Source organism: Malus sylvestris, chromosome 8 (assembly GCF_916048215.2).
Source record: "Malus sylvestris chromosome 8, drMalSylv7.2, whole genome shotgun sequence".
Lineage (NCBI taxonomy): Eukaryota > Viridiplantae > Streptophyta > Magnoliopsida > Rosales > Rosaceae > Malus > Malus sylvestris.
The window spans coordinates 6,891,177-6,907,237 of NC_062267.1; the positions used below are offsets into that span (position 1 = coordinate 6,891,177).

The 16,061-nt window shown below is 35.5% G+C and overlaps 1 protein-coding gene across 1 annotated transcript; it reads right to left on the reverse strand.

The window, feature by feature from the left end:
• Positions 1–8,176: 8,176 nt before the first annotated feature.
• On the reverse strand, positions 8,177–11,026 carry LOC126631276 (uncharacterized). The gene is made up of 2 exons (XM_050301448.1): positions 8,867–11,026; positions 8,177–8,507 (listed from the first exon to the last, which is right to left on the reverse strand). Exons 1-2 carry the CDS (start codon positions 10,680–10,682, stop codon positions 8,425–8,427), a joined length of 1,899 nt encoding a protein of 632 aa, XP_050157405.1. The 5' UTR covers positions 10,683–11,026; the 3' UTR covers positions 8,177–8,424.
• Positions 11,027–16,061: the final 5,035 nt, after the last annotated feature.

The following is a 16,061-nucleotide window of genomic DNA, read 5'->3' on the forward strand; positions in this document are numbered from 1 at the left end:
CGGCCGTGAATCTGCAAGTAATATAAATAACACAAGATGTATGGTGGTTCACCCCAAGGTTTGGGCTACGTCCACACTGATTATTGTATTTATCTGAGAGGTCAGGGAGAGAACCTCTAAATATGAGAGGGGATGTGAGAGGGGTGAGAAGGCTTCAGAAATGGTCTCCTTTAATTGTGAGGGTGATGAGTCCTTTTATAGAATAAGGGATTTTCACTTATTACATATTTGCCCATTCCTTTATCACATAATTACATTTAAGTCTCCCAAGTATTTGTACGAGATCTAAATACGAGGCCCTAAATATGGTACAAACATAGCCCTTAAGTCCTTACCATTGTAAGCAAGTTTGATGTAATGAAATAGATATTTTCTCAATACACAGTCTGTTATAAAATGTGGATAGCCTAGATGCGCATTAACCTATCTTTTTTATATTTGTGAATCTTGCTTTGGAGCTGTACATATTGGCTGGCAACAAGGCAGCAAACACTATCATTCTCTTTACATTCCAAATTTATGCCTATGAAAGCATGAGATGGATGAGAGCAAATGCATATAATGATACGCGCCAAAGAGAGGAAGGAATGAAGAGGAAGAAAGAAAAGAGGGGAAGAAGAGAGGAGAGAATAGAGAGAGTTATCTTTGTACTCCTATTATTCCAGATTATAAATGAAAGCACCACTGCTACCTCGAGGACGTACTCCAGTCACACTGATTGTAGAGGAACCTCGTAAATATTGTGTCTTATTTCATTTATTCCACTGCACACACACCACCGATTTTACAACACGTTATCGGCATGAGAAGTTTTCGTGTCAGTGGAAAACACAACGCAACAAATCCGATTCACCGCTGTTGGCTGGAATCTCACAAATAAGAAAATCTTTTCATTTCATCTTCAAATCTATGTACTACTGATTTTCTTGAAGCAACTATATATATATATATATATATATATTGTTGTATGACTTTATATGCTTTGCAGAAGCCAAATGGTACATACTCAAAATTCGTAGAGAATCTGACAGCTATGTAAACAGCCTCAGAACTCCAACTTGCTGACCTCGGATTGAAATACTTTCTTCTTGAAAGTTATTCATCCGCCCAGTATGTACAACATATCAAATGTTCAGAAAATTCCAAAGGTGCGATCGTCGCAAATGTCTGAAATACCAAACCAATTTCCAATTTCCGCAGAAAACTGGACAGCCACATTATGAGTACCAAAACTCCATTTTCAGCAGCTCAGATCGAAATTGTTTCTCCATGAAAGTTCTTATGTATCCTCTTATATATGTGAATAGTGTTGGTTTAAAGCCTTTTCACAAGTTTCATTTACTTAAATGCAATTTATTTACAGTGGGTGGAATTATCACCCTTTTCTTTAAGTTTTGATTTATTTATGTGAATTGCGCTGAATTAAAACCCTTGTCACAAGCTTTATTTACTCAAAAGTTATTTATTTACCATGGTTGGAATTACCGCCTATTGCTTTAATTTTTTTATTGTACTTCTTTTTGTTATGATGAGTATATACAGGACCCGAAGTTCATTGATCAGATCAGATGCTACAGTTTCTTGATCCTCATCATATAAAATGATTGGACCCGAAGTTCCATCATTTAAAAAGATCGGGCATGAAGTCCTTTGATTCTTAAGATCGGACATGAAGTTCCTTAATGAGTACTGTAAGTTTGAAGTGTCGCATTGCCACAACTTAATTGTAATAAATGCCATAAGAGTCTCAGTCCACATACTATTAAATAAGGACCAGAAGTTCATTGATTCATGTAAATGATGATATAATCCATGCATATTTGCTGGAGAGTTTACATCTCAAAGTTTTGATGATTATTGCATGTCATTGGGCATTGATGTTGAACACCATGTTCCTCATGTCCATACTCAAAATGGTTTAGCAAAAGCATTTATTAAGCAGACAAAATTGATTACCTGCGCTCTGCTCATGAAAACGAAATTGCTAGTTTTCTATATGGGGACATGCCATTTTACATGATGCATTATTAGTTTGGTTGAGACTTGTTGCCAACCATTAATACTTCTCAGTACAACTCAGGTTTGGGCACCATCTAAACATTACACATTTACGAGTTTTTGGTTGTGCTATCTATGTGCCTATTGCACTGCAACAATGTACTAAAATAAGGCATCATCGCATATTGGGGATATATGTTTATCGTGTGGTTTGAGAACTATCATTTTGATAAGACAATTTTCTCGCCATTAGGGAAAAGACCATTCCAGAAGAACGACGAGAAAATACCATTCCGGAAGAATGATGAGAATAGACCGTTCTAAAAGAATGACGAGAAAATACCGTTCCAAAAGAACAATGAGAAATGTCATGGGATGTACCCATTTTGTCTTATTTTGATTCACGAAGCAATCTGTAACATCCCACATCGCCCAAAGGAGTGGATCCTGTAAGCCTTATATGTATATTCCCATCTCTACCTAGCACGAGGCCTTTTGGGAGGTCATTGGCTTTGGGTTCCATTGGAACTCCGAAGTTAAACGAGTTCGCGCGAGAGCAATCCCATGATGGGTGACCCACTGGGAAGTTCTCGTGTGAGTTCCCAGAAACAAAACCGTGAGGGCGTGGTTGGGGCCCAAAGCGGACAATATCGTGCTATGGTGGAGTTGAGCCTGGGATGTGGTGGGGGCTCGGGCCGGAAGGTGACACAATTAATGTGAAAATGAAGTGAGAGTAATTGAATGATGCAACGATGTGCCAATCAAATGCCAGATGCATTTAATGAAGCAACAAAAGTGATAAAATCACATATACTTGCTGCAAATATGTCTACAAGAATTGATGTCCCTGTTGGACAAGATAATGTGGTAGCAAATGATTTGTCTGTTGCACGCCTGAAACATGGCAAACCCTCAGACTCAAAAGATTCAATCATTCGAAAGAAGAAGAATATGACACTACTGAACTATTATATTCCTGAAGCATAACTATTACATGCTGGAAGCATGACAATCATTGCATAGATACACGTCCCAGAAAGGACAATCCGCGGACATGAAAATGTTGATGTCTCATGCATGAAGCATGATATACGTATATGTTCCAATGACTTAACTCCTGGAAGTGGAGATTAAAATCCAAGCTCTATAACGCTCAAGAAGAGATTATTATCCGCATTCTCTAAACTATGATTATCCTGGAAAAGATAATGTAATGCCCTTGAAGAGACAATGGATATCCAAAGAAATGAAAAGGTTTTATTCATACGCATGAACATGAGAATATGGGATCACAAATTGATGATAACCAATGGTAATTTTGGTTTTTACAAGTAGCTACTAAATTCATCTATGAGCTGTGTTAATATTGAGTCTCGTTCTTTTTGCGTCGGTGAAAGGAAAAATTATTGGCCAAAAATGGAGAAAGGCAATTCCATTACAATTTTGTAAGAACGTGGGAAAAATGATATATATGTATATAATACAAATAGCCAAAAGATGTTGAACAAAAGAGGTTACATATGGGCATTTGTAATACTGTGAAATACACTTACATGATATGACACAAAGTTACTAATTGAAGCCTGAAATTATACTCCTGTAAACGATTTCATATGAATGGAGAATTATATATGAAGGGTTATGAGTCGCCCACATCATATCTCCATAAGTAAATTCCCTCAAGTATACATGGAAGCAAATTGCTCTGTATAAGTTCTAAAAGGGTAATGTGTCATGAAGTGTAGAAAATCCATGAAGGATTCAAATTGCTTGAAGTAAGCCTTGGAAGGGGTAAAACATAAATTATGTATTAAATACCAATGGATGGCATAAATTGCCTTAGTGAGTACTTTCATTATGATATTATTGCAACATACTAAAATCTCTTGCAAAAGTTGATGATATTAGATTGGAACTCCTGAAGGGTTTAGAAAAATTATAAAGTGTTGAAAGGAATATTGTCTCGAGCTGCAGATCGAACAATATGCCAACACGAATCTTATCCATGATGTTTATGATATTAAAGAACCATATGGATTGAAGATTATAAGTTGAATACTCAAATGATTAACCAATATATAAACACTAAGAATGATCATTTATCTTCGTGAGAGTAAAGATGAATTGATATTTGGTTCAAAAGTACCATATCTTAATGAAGTATATGCTTTATTGTATTTAGCACAACACTATTCTTATCCGTTAAAAGGTTCATTGATTTATATTCTTGGAACTAGAATATTTCATTGTTTCCTCATTTATTTATTGATTATGAAACTAGAAGTTTCCAAGGGCTTCTATATCTAACAAGTTGGAATAAAAGTTTTTAGGCATATTGGAGGAAATTTTTATACATTCAAGTATTTAGCAGAACCCCAGAAGGAGGAGGCATAAGAGATTGATCATGTGACGCCTTAGTACTTGGCGGGACTCCAAAAAGAAGAATCATCGGAGGTTGATTTTTTGGAGCCTCTGTACTTGGTAGATCTCCAAACGGTGGAGGCAATGGGTGCATTTGTAATAGGGCCATAAACATCTGATGGTCACTTTGAATCCGACTTTCAGATTCCTGCAACTAGTCAAGCTTTCTTTTCATTCTCGTTGAGTAATTATTTGCAAGCATGTGCAACTTTCTATTTTCGTGTTTGAGCTTTTTAATCTTTTGTCTAAGACTTGCCACCTTAGCCATGAATGATTCGACTTAGTGAGTTTGAGCTAGTAGATGTTAGCTCATATTAGATACAGAGCCAACACACTGAACACTAAAAGCCAGAGAGTCTTGAATAACCAATTCATCAGACTGTTTTGAAAGTATCTAGCTATCCTTGGGAGTGAGAAGATTCCTAGATATAACTATAGTAGTTATGTCATTCTTCATTACAAAGTTCCTAATTGTAAGAGGACCATTGACAGATAAGAATGATGGGTGTCATATATTGTCTTGAGGATACATGTATGCATCTTCCTCAACATTAAAATTAAAACAACGGTCAGATAGGCAAGCCATTTTTAGAAATGATGAAGGAAAATGCAAAGGGAAAAATTGATACAGGCAACAACTTTCTGAGCATGCATTTTGAACACAATTGATGCATACATAAAAGAAGAGGCAACATGGCCACTTGTTCAAAAAGTTGAAGAGGTACCATTCTCTGAATTTCAAAAGTCAAATTTTCCTGAATAAAGTTCGTTGACACTTTTCAGATGCAATCTCAGTTTTTTTCGGATATCACAAACAATTTTGTAAAAAATCTCTAACAAAGATGAAACACGTGAATTTTACAGTTCCAATGACACCACTTTGTTGACAAGTGTAAAGGAAATGATCCCAAACAACACCACTACTTGCTATTGGAAAATCTTTATATATGTTGACCTTCATCCTCCATGGCAAGGTAGACTTACAAGAATGCCTAACTCTTCATCATCTCCGATAGTACATTTTTCAACAAAGCATATCGAAATACTCAGTTTTCTTCCTCTCCGAGAATACCTATTTAACCAAGTCACTCAAAATGCTTAACTCATTTCCTCAGCAAGAAAATAGTTTTGATCGAGAAGTTTTCCATCAGTATCAAAACCTTCTACTATTTTCTTTAAGAGTAAAAGTATCTCATATCATGCTTTCCCCTTGTCCTTTTTCTTTGTCGTTGTTCTTACCTGCAAGACACGGAGAAAGAGAGCAATCAGTTGAAACCTGAAATCAAACTTCCAATCCGCAATTGATTACCTGGGACCCTTTCCTGATTGCTTACCTAGTATTGCTCTCAAGTGACTCAACTATTGTTAGGTCTCAGATTTCCTTAGCAAATACCTCAAGACAATTGATATGATGTTGACTCTTTACACTGAAGATGTTAAGCATGGATGAGTTGCTCATAAGCGATGGTTTGAAGGATCATTCAAAGGCAAAGGTTGCACACCACTTCTGCTATGCAAGAGATTGAAGCAGAAAGATCAATGATGAGCCCACATAAGTTCAAGTATGGCGTAGATACGCATCAGCCTAAAGAATTTGAAATCAGGGGGAGATACTCATCAGGCGGAGCATACATATCAAGATTTTAACGAGGTAGCCGATATTTACATATGATCATCCAAGGGGCAGTGTTATAAAATGTGGATGGCCTAGATGGGCACTAACCTATCTTTTTTTTGTATATGGGAACCTTGCTTTGGAGCTGTACATATTGGCTGGCAGCAAGGTAGTAGGCATTATCATTCTCTTCACATTCCAAATATGTGCCTATAAAAGCATGAGATGGATGAGAGCAAATACACACAATGATACACGGCAGAGAAAGGAAGGATGGAAGGAAGGAAGAGGAAGAAAGAAAAGAGAGGAACAAGAGAGGAAGAAGAGAGGAGAGAAAAGAGAGAGTTATCCTTGTACTCTTATTATTCCAGATTATAAATTAAAGCACCACTGCTAGCCCGATGACGTACTTCAGTCACATTGACAGTAAATGAACCTCGTAAATATTGTGTCTTGTTTTATTTATTCCACTGCACACACACCACCGATTTTACAACACTGTCATATTTCTCTTTTTGTTTTTTTGCATTTCTACTTTTGAGTCTCATTTCTCAGTTTTATCAGAAGTGTTCATAAGTCATATATTATAATATGAATGGACGATAATATTTGACATTTCAAGGACTTTCACTCTTGAAGTATATGAATTAATAACAATGCATGATGGTATGCAGCTTTCCGACCTAATTATTGAGGATGAGCCGATATATATAAGTTAACCTAGGTTCCTATGAATTAAAAGTCAGAAATGCACAGCTTGCCTACCACGAAAAGAAATTAGAGTAGACAGCATATCATAAAGTAGAGATTTTGTGTCTAGCTAGTTGCATTGCCTGATCTGGGTGTAATTCTGCCGAACTTATTCAAATTACAATATGTGATGATAGACTGAAGAAATTAAAAAAATCATGAAATCTCCTTTTTCTTTCTACCTAATTGATCATGAAAAAGACTTCTAGGGTTAAATTAAGCTGGTTAATTTAGTTGATCATCTTTTGTAATTTGGAAACTTAGAGGCCTCTGAATGATGAATTATGTAATGCCTTTTTTTAGGTGGGGTCTTGGTTAGTTTTGGGTGCTTGAGGTCTTTCCTCTAGTCCATATTAAAAAAAAAAAAAAAACTAATGAAAAGAACTTGAAAACTTTGAGTGTATGATAAGGACAAAATAAAGGGTAAAATGAATAGTACTAAAATTGATTTTTTAGTATAAAATGTGGTTTAATTAAAGTGAACAGTACTGAGATTTTTTTGTTAAAGTTCTCTAAAAAAAGACCTACCCTTCCGTCTAAAAGTAGATGCTTACTGCAACATTCAAATTTTAAATCTAACTTTTAAGACTCGTTTGATAATTATTTGAGTCATTGTTTCTACTTTTTGGGTCTCAGATACGACGAATATATAAAGGATAAATGAGGATGAAGAAGTGTGGTGGGAGGGAGGGAAAGAACAAAGATGAATTAACGAAAACAAAATCTTGAAAGTAAAAAAGACTTGAAGTAGTTGTTGGTTTTTAGTCTCTATAATTTCTTCTACATCTCTCCCACCATTCTCTCTCCACTCTTCTTCATTAGTTATTTCCACCATAAACCTTCTCCACGTCTCAAGCACAACATGGGAAAACAAAAAATCGGTTATATAACACGTAACTTTTTAGATTGAGTTTAATTGAAAATATTACGAAGAAATTTAAAAACGACTGCTTAAAATGAGTCATTTGAAAATCTTTCTTCTAGTAGCTTTGTAATCCTGAGAAGCGCATTTTCAACCCTTCATTCTAATGTTTTATAGGACATTTTTGACTCCTACATTAATTTGTTTTTAGAAATCTCTCATCCAAAAACACACAATTATGATAAACACATTATATTCAAGATCATAAAGTGGAGTAACTTCAGAAGACAAAGGCATGCGTGTGCAACCAGAAAAGCCATGTTATGGAATTAGGTATACCTTTTAACCTTTTCATTTCGTCCTTCTCTTCATTTGAAATAAACTTGTTTAATCAATATGCCCAAGTGGTCCTCTCCACCTTTGCCATATTTATATATTCGAACATATAAATATAGTTGAGTAATATTCTCTTAATTACCAGATGCAAAGTAAGTTTTTAGATCGTCAAATTAGATATTGTTAATTCTGACTGGCCAAGAAATTAAACACTACCTTATATATCGCTTAACCTAAAGATAACACTAATTAAGCTGATCGTGAAGGAAATTAACGTATGCAGTTGTATATTTAGCTTCAAAGAAGGACAGACACTATCAACTGCATAAACCCTAACTTCAACAAAAACTTAACATCTTGTGGCCACAAGTTTCCATATCGCATTGAGACCCAATGACCCATCACAAAAACTTACACTGACTGGGCCACGACCAAAGCTTAATTACAGCGTTTTCGTCCTTTCCATCTTTCTCCAACTCTCTTCCTTTAATTGAGTTAAAGGTTCTTCAAAAATGGTGGACAGACCTGAAAAAGATATACAGTACAAAAGTGAATGATACTTTCCACATATCTAAACCTTAAAAAGTTGCATAGACTTACGCACACCGCAAGTTAGAAAAATGAAACAAATATATTAACCCAGTATTTGAATTTCAAACATCTACTACTGATCTTTTGTAATGTGAAAGAGTGACTTACGTGGTACTCGTAACCGTAACATTTTGTGTTAATGTTACGATGCATTATAGAAAAAATTGATATATATCGTTATATTATTAATACAGGATGTCATAATAATTATGTATCAGTGTCATCATGTAAATTCTTATCATGCTAAGGATCTCATTATTATGATATTCGAGTGCTAATTTTAGTTCACATACCTTTCTTCTGCATCACAATTCTCATCATTTCATCATGGTAATCTTGCTTGTCACTGCTACTCTCGTGTAAGTTAACCCTACTTTCTGACTTTTGTACTTCTTTAATCTCTTGAAAGTCTTGATCATCAACAGTTGCCATCTTTGACCTGGCAGTCGCAAAAAGCCACGTGGCGTCCATCTGTTTGCTGATCATACGTGCGGCATAGTATGGAACCTTCACACGTTTGCTACTCTCAGACTTGATGCACCCATTGATGAACATCAAACAGTCCATCATGCTTTCCTTGGCCAACCCTTTCATGTCATATGCCTGTGATCTCCTCCAAAGACTTTTGCTGTGAGAATTCACTGGACTCGACAAGCAGAGAGCTCTTGTCGAGTCTCTAATGGCGGCATCCGCGTCTCCGATCAGCAATTCACACTGAGCTCTATTGCTATAGAGCACCATTCTTTCTTTTCTCAACACTAATGGGCACATTTTTAATGCTTCAGAATACTTCATTATAGCTTCCTCTATTTCTCCTATACAAAACATATGATTTGCTTCTTGTTTCATTAAATCCACCAAAACCCTACTTTCCTCAATTTTTTCTTCAGACAACAGTCTCTCCTTCTTCCTCCTCTGTACCTTCAAATTCCAAACCTCTTCCAAACATTTTTCAATTCTTCTGTTCTTGTTCAACTCGTTCAGAAGAAGTGCTTTTGTGATTGCCTCACCTAAGTTTGATCTATCTCCAAGGCTTTTGAGCTCAACCAAATCGACAAGAAACAAGGCGGCCATATCGATAACTTTATACCTCGTACTGGGGTCTTTGAGAAGCAACAAGAGGCAGTCGATTCCCATGTACTGCCAGTCATCTGAAGACCTTGAGAGATTACACAGGCTCTCAATAACTACCTTTGATTCAGCAATTTTTTTCCTTCCATATTTACTATAGCACAAAATCCTAACAAGTCCAATCCCAGCTGGCGATGAGTGATTTGCCAATCCACCCCACATTCCACACAACTCTTTCAAAAAGTTCCCCTTGCAAATGAGGTTCAAAGACCTCTCTTTGCAAGCAAAACAATTTAAGATATAGAGAGACCAACACTGAAGCTGACTAGCCCATTCCTCAGCCTTGCAATTCTCCATTTCAAATCCCCCAACACCTCTTGTGAGCAAATTACAGTGATATTTCTGTCTTTTTATCTCATCCTTCACCCCGACAAAACTAACATACACCACATCAAGACATGTAGAGGCTAACTTTATGGCCAAATTCACCACCTCTTCTTCGTATTCCGCCACAGCTTCGAATGTCCTCTCGTAGCTTGCAAGGTGACCTAGCGCTCGAACCGCGACCCTTTGCTCGACCCAACTCATCTTCCCTCTCAGAAGCTCCAAAAGTGGTGGAATCACGCCCGATGCCACCGCCTTTTCGGCAAACGCAGCCTTGTTCATGGTATAAGAACCAATGACATGAGCTGCATAGTAAGGGATGAAGATGTTTTGGTCCCTCTGAATCCAACTAGTACTCTTATTGTTGATGCCTTTGTGGATAAACCTTGCCATGCAATCAAAGATTCCAAGGGATGGGAACTCCGGGTCGTCAGGGTGAGCCATAGCAACATTCCATAGGCTGCTCAGCACCAGAACATTTCCTTGGTCTTCTCTGAGAGGTAGTTCCTTAAAACAGGCTGATATACCAGCTCTTCTCTTGAAGGAGTTTGGCTCTTTCATGGTGCAGAAGAAGCAAAACGGTCGAGTGCAAGCCTGTTCCTTTGTAACATTGGTGGGCAAGGTTTTCTTCTCCTTTTTCTTCAGGTAATCCATGACCGAAGGACCAACGTTGAGTTTAGGGCTTTGGATTTGTTGAGAGCAATGGGGGGAACTGAAAGGAATAGGTTAAAATTGTTTGAGTGGGCAGAGTGGCCAGGTGTTGTAGCTTAGTGACATTAATGGGGCATGTATAGTGTTTAAAATCCTATTATATATGGTGAAGCATCTTTGTACTTTAGAATTATTTGTGCCTTTAGAATTTTTTCTACTTTAAACTATATGTACATATAGTTTGTCGTACACAAAACTTCTCTTTCACTAATGTATACACTCGTGTGTATTTCTTTCTAGTATGCACCGGTGTATATTTGAGACATTTTGGATGTGGTCCCTGACTATCAATATTTTTTTACTGAAACCTTGTTTGTTTTTAGTTTTTTATCGAAGTCTCTAACATTAGTGTAATAGTGTAAGTTACTATATTTTTTAAATTAAAAATTAAAAATTGAAATTTGTATTTGTTTATATTAAGGGAAGTGTTATTGACACTCTAAAAATCTCATTCTACACTCCTCACAAGTGTATTTTTCTTTCTAAACATAGAAAGTTTGGAGTGTAGAATGAGAATTTTGGAGTACCAATAACAATTCCCTATATTAATGAGATTTTAAATATAACCCATAATTTGTGGGATTAACAATAATAAAATATAAATTATACTCTCTATTATATTGTGTGTGTGTATTATCAAATCACGAAAAAAGAATGTACCCATATAAGTTTAAAAATGAAATAAAAAAAAATTGAATATATTTTATATTAAAAGTTTGGGTAAATTTTATACAAAAAATTTGTACATTTTATATTAAAAAAAGGGTACATTTTACATATAACAAATTGATATATTTAAGAATGGGTACATTTAAGATTAAAAAAATTGAAAATTATATGAATGGGTACATTTAAGATTAAAAAATTAAGAATCTTTTCATAAAAAAACTAATGGGTACAAACTTATTCTAATTTAATTTTTTTTTTGAAAATGTTTGAATTGAAAATTAATTAGGAGTTTAATAGAGGTGTGAGTATCCTAAATCAATTACTAATTTAAAAAAAAATGTAATAAACATGTAAATGCATTATCAAATTAATGATAGGGATTTCAATCAAAATTGGAAAACAAATAAGGTCTCAGTCCATGAATATTAGTAAATAAGAACCGGATACTAATTTTTCCATATTTATATTATACATTGAGACTGCGCATTAACTATTCATTACTTTGATTCATGCTATATACCAGAGTATAGTAAAATTTTGACTCATTATGTAGTTACTAGGTCCTGCAATGAGAGAGATGGTGCATGCGTCGCGATTGACGATCTGATTTCTAAGGTGGGTTGGCACTTTGTTAAATTCTTTTACATGAAGCTTAGTTCTTATATAATTTGTAATATTGAATCCAATTTTTGTATGGAATCATGTGGTGTTGGGTACATATTTTACAAATTCCTGGCCTAGTGACAGCCATGCAAGTAACAAGGAAACAGGCCTTCGCAATTGTCACCCGACATTGCAAAGCAAAGTGGTCCTCATTTCGGATGGAAGGCCTTTAAATTTCTTTGAATCAGGATTATTAGTTTTTAGTTTCTTCATTAATCTGCATTGTTTCTTGTAAATACTAGTTTGTCTTCATACAGCTATTTAAGGATCGCGTAAGCAAGATATATCGTAGATTCTCAAAATCTACCAAGTATAATTCCAACCAATAAACACTTGTTAGAACAAAAAACTTTCTGCTTTTCAATGCACATTTGACAGCATGTTGTCTGGAACCTTGATTTTCGTTTTAAGTTCCCTTGTCAACAGGTCTAATGCTACTCTACTAATAATCTTCTCCAAAAGCTGTTCTAAAAGCCAAAATCTAGGTCCTTCTATTCAACTTATAATAATGCAGCAAAATGGATTGTGATTACAGATGGGGTTTATTGCTTGAGCGATCTGAGGGACCACAGCTTGAAAACGTGGTTTCAGTTTCGGACTTAAATGGCAAGGGTACACTACCATGGTGGCGTCCCGTGCCATGTAAATTACTCTCCTTTAATCTGCTGTAGTAGAAAGTGGTTCATATCGTCCTCCTCAACTTAACCTAATTCAAACAAGTATTAAACCCCTAACTAGCAAAACTTTTAGAAAATAGAATTAGTAATTTAGTACATCTGGTGGAGGTCTCAAGAATATGCGGCTGTTACATACACATATTATATATAGATTGGACAAACAAGAGAACATGAAAAGAGGCGATTTATTAGAGTATAATCTTCTCTAGAAAGTTAATTAGGGTTTAAACAATACACTTCGAAAACTCGTGTGTGTAACATGACTCTCTGGTGATTGGTAACTAGGTATTGGTATATGCAGACATGTTTCTGATGTTGTTTAGTTTAGTGCTTGGTCGTACGACTGGCGTGGAGAATACCTACATTGGTTTCTAAAGCTCATGATGATTGGAATGCCTTTGTTTTCAATCTTCAAAAGATGTTAACATATCCTCACTTAAAAAAAAAAAAAAGAAATTCAATTAGATGAAACTAATGAGAGATAATTACGCTGGGAGTTTTTTTTTCGGTTACAAACTGCATCCTCTCTCTTTGGTGTTATTGCAAGGCGCAAAAGCATGATGAAATATGAAGGATTATATCATGTTCAACAGATAATGTAATAATTCTGTAGGCCATAAGATTGCTGCAAACTGGTCATCACTTCGAACTTGGCTTCGAGTCTCCTCCTAGGTGCAAGGCATCGTATAATCGAGTGGTTATGTAGTTTTTTCTTGTTATGCTTTGGCGGGCCAATATACCATTGACCAAATGTGAAAATTTTGTATGTCTGGCCAATGTTGGTTAAGCCAGTTGATAAAATCAGTACAGCCAATGTAAGTATTGGTCAAATCTAAGTTGCAAAAATCTTATCATCAATCACGGACTCACAGTGGATCGTAAAGAATATGTGGTGAAGAGTGAATTGATCAACTGCCCACCCATCAACACTATACTTACGTCAACCCTGAAGGTGTGTAAGTGGTGCCACTGCACAGGGCCCATTGTAGGAAATATGATGAAAATATTTGAAGTGCGCTCATGGTTTAGTGTGGGTTTGTGTTTTGCAACCTAGTGAAAGGGTGTGAGTTCGAATCCAGACATTGATGACTTTCATTTTGCTTAATTTTCAAAAATTGACATAAAGAAATCCTGCATAAATCAAATCATGGACAATTTGTACAAATCAAACTAGTAACCAGTGAACTATTTGCTTCCAACTCAATTTTTGATGTTTTAGTTTATAAATTCTAAGTTATTATATTATTTAAATAACTCAAGAAAGCTAGTAACAAATTAGAGGGTTATAGTTTAATTTTGCTACATGACCCCCAAAATTTCAGAACCAGCCATGTTACACATTATTAAGATAAAAAAAACATTTATTCTATTGGTGATAGACATTTTTCAATGCAACGGAGGCATCGGTGGAAATCCACACTTGATGAAACAATTATTAGCACATTCCACTTCTTTAGGCAAATGGCAATCTTCCATGCATTTAGTGAAGCAACGATCGGTTGGATAAAAGGTCACAGCAGTTGGAGACAAGGAAGGTAGAACTGGACACCTTTGGAAGCATTGTTCATCGCATCCATCTGGTGTAACCAAATCCAAATGACAAGTACTACGACAGTTCTGAAAGCAACGATCTTCTTGTGCAACTGCATGACCAGCAGTGATCAATAGGGTAATGACGATCACCACAAAACCAGAATGGACAGCCTTCGACTCCATGTTTAAAAGTGTGTTATGATTCAGTAGATACTCTCTCCGCTTCTAAAATACTTTTAATCTCCAATTATTATATAGGGGACAGCCCTACTAATATTTCCAATGTATCTGCGCCTTGGATTGGTCGCATCTTCTTAAATACATCAGGATTTAATACATGAAATGAACCGCACAATCAATACATGAAATGTATCTTAAGATAAACATCAAGGATGTATGTTCGTTGTATCAGTAATTGCACCAGGTTAAAAATAGCCCTTATTGAAATCAGGTCCACACTTCAATTTAACTACATTTTAGACATCATGCCATTAAAGGTACAATACCAAACATGGAAGGGGATCAGATATTAAGTACACACCAAGTCAAAGTCTACAAAATACGAATTTTACATAAATAGTAATTGATCTTAATAGGAATCTCTAATCAGTATTGATTCTAAATGAGATGAGTTAGGTGATAGGATTTTTAACATCTATGCAAACAGGGTCAAAATCACATGAAATACTTGCAAGAATATAAGGATATTGTAGTATAGATGCTCATGCAAGGTCGTTTTCTTCAATGACTATTTGGATAATTTGTGTAGAAACAATTCCTAATTAAATACTTAGAATTAAAACTTGAGAAAAGAGAGTTTGAGAATGGGTAATATTAAAAACGAATTTTAAACAAAAACTAAAATAATCGAAGAAAAGAATTTTAAATATCAATTTATAAAGGCACTAGGGTTCCACCATCACCTAGCAATCCTATGAATTTCTACCATCACCTCTCCCAGACCCTGCGTAAAGCGGGAGCCTTGTGCACTGGGTACGACCTTTTTTTACTCACGATTTACACATGCTACTTCGAAGGTTAGGTTTTCCTAATATATATTCTCCTCGTGATATTCAAGCAAGAACGTATATCTAACATGCAATCCGTATGTGATATTCAGATCAAATATGAACATGCAAGACTCATTAAGTTTTATGAAAACCTTTTGAAGAACCATGCAACCCCTAAGAACGTGATATTCGCCTTAGATGGAATTACAATTATTAATCACAAGAAGCAATACTCAATCCTCCGGTGATATTCCAACCGAATTGCATCCAATTACTTGTCTAAACATCCTAATGGTGGCCAATCATCAAGATAATTAGATAGTTTAAAACAATGATCAATAATTCAAAGTGCGTATGCAATCAATCATAAGCAATTAAATAAAAATTACATATTCATGCTAAGGCTCAAGGTTTCGCCCTAGCAAACGGAATTAGTTATGCATCTTCATAATTGAAATCATAGAAAATATTATTACGAAGAAAAATGATGAAAACACCTTAAAGTAGAAAATCTCAAAGAACCCTAGCCAAGTTCTTTGTCTCTGAAGTTGAATAATAATAAGCGTGTAGAAAAATTGTAGACGGCCAAAGCCATATATTTGCTCAGCCCTCACAAACCCTAAGACATAGGTTTTTTTATTCCAACTAGGAAACTAAGAAAAATAATAAAATATCTTAGAAAATAAAACCCTAATTAAACTAGGAGAATCTGCCAAGTACTTGTCCAGCCACGTTTTAGTCTCAGATCTCCTCCAAATCCGGCCCAAGAT

Bases quoted from the DNA above. Each gene is read 5' to 3' on its own strand.
- LOC126631276 (XM_050301448.1), bottom strand. From the start codon at position 10,682: ATGGATTACCTGAAGAAAAAGGAGAAGAAAACCTTGCCCACCAATGTT. The intron at 8,508-8,866 runs GTATGTGAACTA...TATCTTTTTCAG, and splicing joins AATTGTGATGCAGAAGAAAG to GTCTGTCCACCATTTTTGAA.